This window comes from Cyprinodon variegatus, unplaced genomic scaffold (assembly GCF_000732505.1).
Source record: "Cyprinodon variegatus isolate N-32 unplaced genomic scaffold, C_variegatus-1.0 Scaffold732, whole genome shotgun sequence".
NCBI classification, from domain to species: domain Eukaryota; kingdom Metazoa; phylum Chordata; class Actinopteri; order Cyprinodontiformes; family Cyprinodontidae; genus Cyprinodon; species Cyprinodon variegatus.
In genome coordinates this window covers 218384-227624 of record NW_015151185.1, presented here as the reverse complement: position 1 = coordinate 227624, position 9241 = coordinate 218384, and the positions used below count along the sequence as shown (strand labels likewise).

Below are 9241 nucleotides of genomic sequence, written 5' to 3'. Positions count from 1 at the left end.
ATCCATCCATCCATCCATCCATCCATCCATCCATCCATCCATCCATCCATCCATCATCCATTTATCCAGGGTCATTGTGTTAGCAGGAGGTCCTTACCTGCGTGCCGTTGAAGACTCCAACCTGGACGACTCGACCTGCTTTCTGGTGGTTCAGGATGCTGTAGGTGGCAAAGCGGCGGTCGCCGTCGTCGTTAAACTCAATCCGTCCTGTGAGGCCGTCTGGGTACTTTGATGACATCAGCACCCTGATAAGCAAACCAGAGGACCGTGGTGAGGGATAAAGATCTGCGGTTTGGCTGCAGGTCTCCATGGCTGTCTTTGAGGTCATAGATGGGAGACGAATAGTGGCGGTAGTTTTTATTATTCCGGTTCTTTCTCCCTGACTTCACACTGAACCCACATCAGATCAGCCAAGCGTCTCCATATCCCTCTAACATCCATGTCCAGCTGATGGACAAGACTTGGCTGTAAGATTAAAACGATTAAACATCCCACAATGGACGTATTCATCAAACATGACAGTATGAGGCCTTGGGGTGATAACAGCGGGGGGTCTGACACGCAGCTACTGGCTACAGATCAGAACTTCTCCATCACTGCACACAGTTTGGAAACTTCTCCTTCTTAGGTCCTCAGCTGGACAGTGCTGCTGATGACGACTCATTTTTCTTTAATTCTCTGGGTTTCTGGAGCTGCAGACCAAACTTCATGGCCCCTTCACACCTTGATGATTTAGACCAGCGTATGCCTGAGGAATGAAAAATCTGGCAAAAACGCTGGCATACGTTGGATAAGTGATGAGCACGCTGAAACATGCTGGGACAGGTCGACATACGGCAAGAACATCATGATGTCTGCCATATGTGGTCCGTCAGTTCCAGGTCAGTTATCTGATGGTTGACATCAGATGATCCTAAACATCTGAGTAACTTGTGCGTAACTTCTCCAGAACTTCTCTCCAACATATCAGCGTATCTGACGTGTTCCAGACGAGCGCTGAACGTCTAACGTTTCTAACTTCCAGCTACTGTATAATGGCGTATTGGCAGCGTTTTGGTATAAAGGGGGTTCACAGGAGGAAACCGTCAGTTCTCCTCCAGGCTTCATCCCCATCATAGGGTGAGCCAGAAGGTGAGTGATGGATCCTCCCTGCGTTCACGCCCACCACCAACACACTTCCTAGCAGACATGACGCTCAATCTGCTGCTGCCAGAAACCTGCTTTCTTTCTTTTTTCTTTTTATTTCTTTTTCTTTTTTTTTTTGGTAAACAGCAGTTAGGTACAACAGAGTATTAGGGCCAGGTTTGAGATTGTTTTATGAAGTAAAGTCGTAATATCCTGGGAATAAAGTTATAATATTATGAGAATGAAGTCGTAAAATCACAGAATGAAGTCATCATACATCAACCCATTTCAGAAATAAAGCTTGGAGCTCCGCCCATCAGATGACATCAGACCAGCTCCACCAATCAGCAACCAGAGTCCACTTTGACATCCTGCCCAGTTTGATGCTGCTGCTAAAAGATTTCCTGATTAGTCAAACCGATGCTAAAGTAGAACTTCCCATGATGCTCCACATTCCTCATTTTAGGGAAGAAAGGGATTCTGGTAGGAGTTGTCATAAAATACAACTTTATTCACATAATTTTACGACTTTATTCGCATAACTTTATGAATATTCTTGTTGTGACTTTATTCTTGTAATATTATTAATTTATTCTTATAATTTTACAATTTTATTCTCCTAATTTTATTACTTTATTCTGATAAAATTACGACTTTATTCTCGGACGCTGGATAAATCAGCAAGCTGTGACGGGGTCTAACATTTACAATTCAAAGACATTCCTCTGATAGTTTTGCTGCTGTTCGTCCCTCAGTTCCATTTCTCCACTTTCCATTTCCGCCCTCACTGAAAATAATAGTAATGAAGCCAATAAACAATGGCTTAACAGAAAAAAGGTTTTGCTGTAAATGTTTGGAGTTCAGGCCCGGTTGAGAACCAGAACTCAGCTGAAAACCCTGAAACCTGCCTTCATCGCTGACAGACCGAAGCAGCAACCGAAGCTCAACCAGAGCTGAACTGGGTCCGGATAAACTCAAAGGCTTTAGTTTTAGAGGTTCTTGTGGCAAACTGGAAAAAAATCCTCAGAAACAAAAACTTGAGCTAAATAGACCAGCATGAGATGACCAATCAGAAACGGCAGTTGGAGCAGCGGTACCGACCGTTTGAAGAGCGGCCCGGTTCTCCAGATGTTGGTGTTCCCCACGCAGCCTCGAGGAGGCTCTGTGATGTTCTCCTTCTCAAACAGCTCCTGCAGAGACTGAGCAACCACGGCCACGGCGTCCGTGATGTGAGCCGACTCGTTCTTCCCGTTGATCAGCTGAAGACCCAGCAAGCCTGCACCGCGCACGCCGCACACACCAACACACACACCAACACACAGAAGAGAGTGAGGCTGGATTCACTGAAGGCTGCCCTCATTCACACACTCGGAGACACACTTTCATCCGGGGTAATTAACTTGGTGTAATTCAGACACACACTCTGGGGCTTCAGGCGTCAGGTCACTCTTCAGTTACACCAAAGTGCATGCTGGGAATTCACTTTCACAATCACCACCGTTTATCTCAGTGCAGAGAAAGCCCCACTGAGACATTATGAAGCGTCGCTGGTGATTTCCTTCTGCAGAGTCGTGTCAAACTGCGAAGAAAAGTGTCAACATCTGTCCTTCAGCTGAGCCTCTGCAGTCCGCTAACACTGTTAGCATCATCAAAGCTGCCTTAAAGTGTCTCTGAGCTCGAGAACATTTGATAAAACCAGACTTTGTTGTACAGGCCTGGATCATTTGGACTTTAGGCTAACTGCAGACACCCGCTAACTTTTCAAATGAAAATCATGCTGTCAGAAAGCGCTGCGGGTGTTACCAAAGTTAGGTTTGGTGCTGTCCGCTAAGACCCAGTTTACACGAAGGGAACACGCAAATATTTCCCCGCGGTTTGGCCTCTCGTTTAAACCTAAACCCCATTTTTATTAAAAGAAAACGATTATTTCTAAAACCTCCTGCCAAAGTGGAGATTTCTGATAACGCTGGTTATGTGTTGCCGTATCAACAGCGATGAACGGCGTTTTAGCTTCTTAAACCTAACAGCGTATTTATGCGCTTTGATATAAATGACAAGTTTATTGAAAACAATGTTGTGTGCACGATGTTATTATTGAAAACGGAGGGGGGGGGGAATATTAGTTTCTCTAAATGTAAACGTTTCTCTATGTGTAAATGTGGCGTAAAGTTCCTCGAAAGTCTCGTTCGTGAGGTCGTCTTAAAAGAAAAGTCGCCCATATTCAGAATACAAACTTCTGAAAGTTCTTTAAATCTGAAATGATTCCATCCTGTTCAATAAATGATCAGTGTTTTTATTTAAGAGTAATTTTCATGTGAATGTGCTTTACTGGAGGCATCCATGTTTGTCAAAGAACTCTACTGCCACCTACTGGTTTGTGACGTCACGGTGCGGTATCGGCTGTATTGGGTATTACAGGCTAAAAAAAGAAGCCAAACGACCCCCATTCCAAAGCGGTGGACCCATTCTTTTTTTGAGGTTACGGGCGTTTTGAGGGTGATTGACAGGTCGAGTCGAGGGAGTTGGAGACGCATTGGAGGAAGAGAGAGAGAAATGGCGCAAAAAATGTCCTTTTCCAGGACCTGCTTTAGCTCCAAGGCTAGGCTAACTGCATGCAGCGAGGCTAACTGCATGCAGCGAGGCTAACTGCATGCAACGAGGCTAATGCTGTATCCTGCTTTCCCTGCCTCCTTTTTCAAAGTAAACCTGAACATGAAATTATGTTTTTTTTTAAATAAGTGCTTTTGTTGTTGTTTGCATTCATATAAATATGCTGGTGTGATAACGTAATATACGATTGGCTTTTGGTATACGTCTATTTTCAATTTATAGCCCCACCCCGAGAGAACTTAACCAGCCGCCACTGCTCTGAAATATGTATTAATTCACACACACCATAAAATAATAAGACAGCTCCCTGTGTAGAAACATGCTAACTGCTATTTTTTTACACAGCTGCCATAATATCAGTCTACACGCCTTATTTCTGGGAACAGTCCCTTGGTTTTTGACAACCTGAAATCAGGGACACCTGATTACCATAGACTAAAACAGAACAGGCTCCTCATGCTAACATTACAACTTGCTAAACAACAAGCTTACAATCAAACAGATTAACATTTATCCGTTTAGAACAGGCGGACGGGTTGTTCCAACGAATCACGTATTAAAACATGTTCTGCAGAGACGGGGAAAACTGCCTTTACTAACAACCGATCCTAACACTGCTAGCATGCAGTTGTGGCTACATTATCTGAAGCACTAAATGTAGAGGCTTTTTTCCTTCATAATTTGACACAAGTCTGTTAAAGAACAACAGCAACCGCGCCCAAAATGTCCCAGTCCGGCTTCACATGTTTCTTTTCAGGAAACTGCTTCAGAAACTGGAAGGGTTTACACAATAATAAAAACACCAGGACCAAATCTGCTGCCATTAAACTAATATCAACGAATTCAAACATTCCTTCCAAGAGTTTTGATAAAAGATTTTTTTTTAAAACCTTCTTAATATGTTCATATGTTGAAGACAATTCATTATGAAACAGCCCTCTTTTGAAAACTGTCAAATTTGATAATTTGTAATATTTTCCTGTAGAGAAACCTGCTGAAAACCGAGACAAACAGAAGTTCTAACAGACTTTTAAGATTTTTTCCTTCACATTTGTTTGGATGTGAAAAAAAAAAGTTTATTTCTGGGAGTGCAGCAGCCGGTTGGTGAGGATGTTTTCTAGAGGGATTAAAACCACAAACAGACAGCAGAAGCAGATCAAACAGCAGCCAGAGATCCCATCAAAATAGCCTAGAATGAGAACCTCAGTGTACCGGAACATCATTGGACACCAGGGTACCATGACATCCCTGGACAACAGGGTATTAGGACGTCAATGGACAGGACATAGTCGGAATCCAAGGTACCAACATACCTTTGGACACCAGGGTTCCAGGTCATCAATGGACACCAAGGTACAAGAAAATCATTGTAGCCAAGGTACCAGGACATAATTGGACACCAGGGCACCAGGACATTATTGGACACCAAGGTACCAGAAAATCATTGAAGCCAAGGTACCAGAATATCATTGGACACCAGAGAACTAATGTATTATGGGACCAGACTACCAGGATATCATTGGACACCAAGGTACCAGGAAATCATTGACACCAATGTACCAGGATATCATTGGTACCCAGATATGGAACACCAGGGAACAATAGTATCATGGGACCAGGCTACCAAGATATCACTGGACACCAAGGTACCAGTATATCAAAGGACATCAAGGTACCGGGACATCATTGGACATGTGCATACCAGGACATTATTGGACACCAAGGTACCAGAAAATCACTAACGGCAAGGTACCAAAATATCATTGGACACCAGAGAACCAGGACATTATTGGAAACCAAGGTACCAGAAAATCATTGAAGCCAAGGTACCAGAATACCATTGGACACCAGGGAACCACTGTATTATGGGACCAGGCTATCAGGATATCACTGAACACCAAGGAAGGAGGAAATCACTGACACCAAGGTACCAGGATATCATTGGAAACCAGGGTACCAGGACATGGAACACCAGGGAACCAATGGGTATTATGGGACCAAGGTGCCAGGATATCACTGGACAACAAGGTATCAGAACGTATTTGACACCAAGGTTACTAGAACATCTTTGGACACCAAGGTACCAGCACATCACTTGACACCAAGGTACCAGTAAATTGTTGATGCCAAGTTAACAAGATATCACTGGTCACCAGGAGATCAGGACACCAGGATACCATTGGAGACCAGGGAACAAGGACATCTGTGTACACTAAGGTACCACAACATAATTGGACATCAAGATACTAAGAAATCAATGGAAACCAGGGAACGGGGTCATCATTTGAGACTAAGGTTCCCTGAAATAATTGGCACTAAGGTACCTCAACATCACTGGACACCAGTGTACAAGGACACCATTGGACTCCAATATAAAAGGATATCATTGGACACCAGGGTAACAGGACATAGTTGGGATCCAATGTACTGATATATCATCGAACACCAGGGTTCCAGATCATCAATGGACACCAGGGAACCAGGATATCTTTGGATACCAATGCACCAGGAAATCACTGGACACCAGGGTACCAGGACATTACTGAACAACAAGGTACCAGGATATCAATGGACATTAACGTACCGGGACATCATTGAGGACAAAGGTACCAGGACTTTTTTTCCAGCTTTTTTATTGTCATTGCACTGTCACAATTACAGAGAAATAAAATGAATCAGCAGTGGGCTGCCATTGTGCAATGCCTTTGGAGAAGTGTGCGGTTAATGGTCTTGCACAGGGACCCAGAGTGTCAGTCCGTGGGAGTGGAGCTTGAACTCAGAACCTCTGGATTCCAAGTGCAATGCCCTAACCAATAGGCCACACTCACCTAGTTGGAATTACAGGTACTAGTATATTATTGGACACCAGGGAAGCAGGACATGGTATAATGGGACCAGGGTACCAGGACATTACAGGACATTAACCTTGAACAATGGAGGGTCCCAGGACATCAATGGACACCAGGGAACAAGGATATCACCAGACACTAAGGTATTACAACGTCAGAGAAGCATTGTACTGGAGTGTGAGTGGGTCAGGTTACCGCCTCAGGCAGGATGGATAATCAGCCCCATGTTAATTTGTTTTAGTAGGTTTTAGATTCACCCATCAGGATGTTCTCTGCAGCTGTTCCTGCTACCTTGGGATGTTCTGGCTATGGTGTCAAAAGCAAGGCCAAGATGGCTGGTTCGAAGTTTAAGGTTTTGGATAAATACGCCCATGGGAAGCTGACATTCTGTCTGAGGGGAGCTTTAACAACAGGTGATCTACTGGCTGTCTGCATAATCAGCTGACTCAATAAGCCACACCCCCAACTTCCACGTCGCAGAAGTGGATGGGGCCTTTATTGAATGCATCAGGCACATAACAGGAAGCAGCGGAGGCATCTTACCCATGTTTGATTCGACACACATCACTGTAACAAACCCCAACCGCATCCACAAACAAACCCCTTGCCCACCCACACATACTGCCCTCCCACGAATTGGCCCCTGTGATTGGCTGTGAGAACGGGCAGACGACATACACTATAGAATGAAACAAAAAGATGTTAGACACATTTAAAGCCACAGTCACAGCGAAGAACTGCCGGTTGGGAACCTTTAAACACGTCCACACCTCCTCCTGATGTTTAAACGTTCAACCAGCTGACAGGAGAACCAGAGAGAAATACACCAAGAAGCTCAGTGACAGAGAGGAGGACGAGGAGCACCCTTAATCAGAGGCCCTCAGCCCTACCAGAGACAGAGCAGCTCTGTTTTCATCCAACCATAGAGGACACCACAAAGGAGGACATCCAGCAGAACCAGCCGCGTCCTCACATGACGTCACAATGGACCAGCTTCACCAATGTCCATCGAACATCTGAGGAAAATTCAAAACCTCACTGATCCACCTAAACATCTAGAAAGAGGAAGCTGCTGACTCACTAACCGACGTGTCTCTGGTTCCTGGGTGTTTCCTGCCTTCAGTGAGGAACCCAGAGCAGAACCCAGAGTCTGAACCTTGAACAGTTTGGGACAAGGATACAACTAATTGGGTCAGAACCTTCTGGTGCTCTCACAGGTTTTGGTTGTGTCTCTGCAGTGTAAACAGGACCTTAAGGTTTAGTTTCTCCAGAACCATCCAGAGATGAAATCCACTGTGAGTGGATCAGAGAGTGGGCGTGTCTCTCTGCACTGTGCGCTCTGATTGAGCAGAAACCTGTCATTCCTTCAGCACAGGGAGACAGGAAGACCAAGGATTGGATGGAGACCTTGTCCAAATCAAAACGGTATTGAATATTTCACTGAGTCAGAACCATCATCACACTCAAACCTAAAATTCTGGAAAACCTCTGGAAAACTGATCTAAATCATAACTGGGTCGAACCGAGTCCAACTTCCTGTGACCCGATGGAACTTGGTTCTGATGGCTCTGGTTATTCAGGCAGTTGATGAATCTGCAGAATGGTAGAAGGAAACGTTCTGGGCTCTATGGTTTGGACCCATTACTCCTAACCTGCATAGTTATGGTTCTGAAACCAGGGCTTCTGGCCGGGTTCTGCAGCCCTCGCTGGCTGCTGAGGAGCTAAGCAACTATTCATTCAGATGTCCTGGAGGCACAAGGATGGCCTGCATGGGATTCATCCTTGGCCCCTCGTTTCTGTTCTCATTGCTTCCTCCTTCCTTACTGCACCAGAAGTCCCTCCCTTCGTCCTGCTCCCCACCTGTCTGTCTTCAGATCCTCCACTCCTGCTGATTCCATGCTTCCTCCTTTTTCTCTATGGACTCTTAAGTCTCCCTGAAAGAACTCAAGATCTTCAACTTCTCTTTTAGTCAGAAGCAAACAAGTCTCTGCTCCCGGTGAACCATCAAGCCCAAACAACCACGGCAGAAACAATTCCTAGAGGTCAGGCTGGCTAGAGCCCAGCTGCTTGTCTGCTGAAGATCAGAGCTTCAGCCTGGGGGTTGGATGGAATCAGAGCTGGAGAAAGACAGATAGAGAGGGACAGAGAGGAAGAGGTCGATCGACACGTTACCATCAGGAGCTTCGCTTAAAGCTTTCCCGCTCATCTCCCGCTCTCCCACCAGCCAGACGTAACCAGAACCGGTCATATTAAGCTGCCGGGCCGCTTTGTACACAGCAGCAGCTTCATCCTCGCTGCAAACAAACCATTAGAGAAGAAGTAAACAGACAGGAAGTAAACACACGATAACAGGAAGTTAAATGACATAGACAGGAAGTATGTAATCACAGGAAGTAAATTGACAGACAGGAAGTAAACTCACAAAGACAGGAAGTAAAAAATCAAAGAAAATAAACTGACACAGACAGGAAGTAAACACACAATTCCAGGAATTAAACTGAAACAGACCAGAAGTAAACCATCAAGGGAAGTAAACTGACACAAACAGGAAGTTAACAATAAAAGAAAATAAACTGCCACAGACAGTAAGTAAACAGTCACAGGAAGTAAACTGACACAGACAGGAAGTTAACAATCAAAGAAAATAAACTGACACA

The 9241-nt window shown here is 44.8% G+C and overlaps 1 protein-coding gene across 3 annotated transcripts in view; it reads right to left on the bottom strand.

The window, feature by feature from the left end:
• LOC107097915 (glutamate receptor ionotropic, NMDA 1-like) overlaps positions 1-9241 on the bottom strand; it is a 58604-nt gene that overhangs the window by 31738 nt on the left and 17625 nt on the right. For all 3 annotated transcript variants that reach the window (XM_015395262.1, XM_015395263.1, XM_015395264.1), the window contains exons 6-8: positions 8757-8878; positions 2227-2401; positions 98-245 (exon numbers count right to left, since the gene is read on the bottom strand). In XM_015395262.1, coding sequence (XP_015250748.1) covers positions 98-245; positions 2227-2401; positions 8757-8878 — 445 coding nt within the window. The remainder of the gene's footprint in view (positions 1-97; positions 246-2226; positions 2402-8756; positions 8879-9241) is intronic.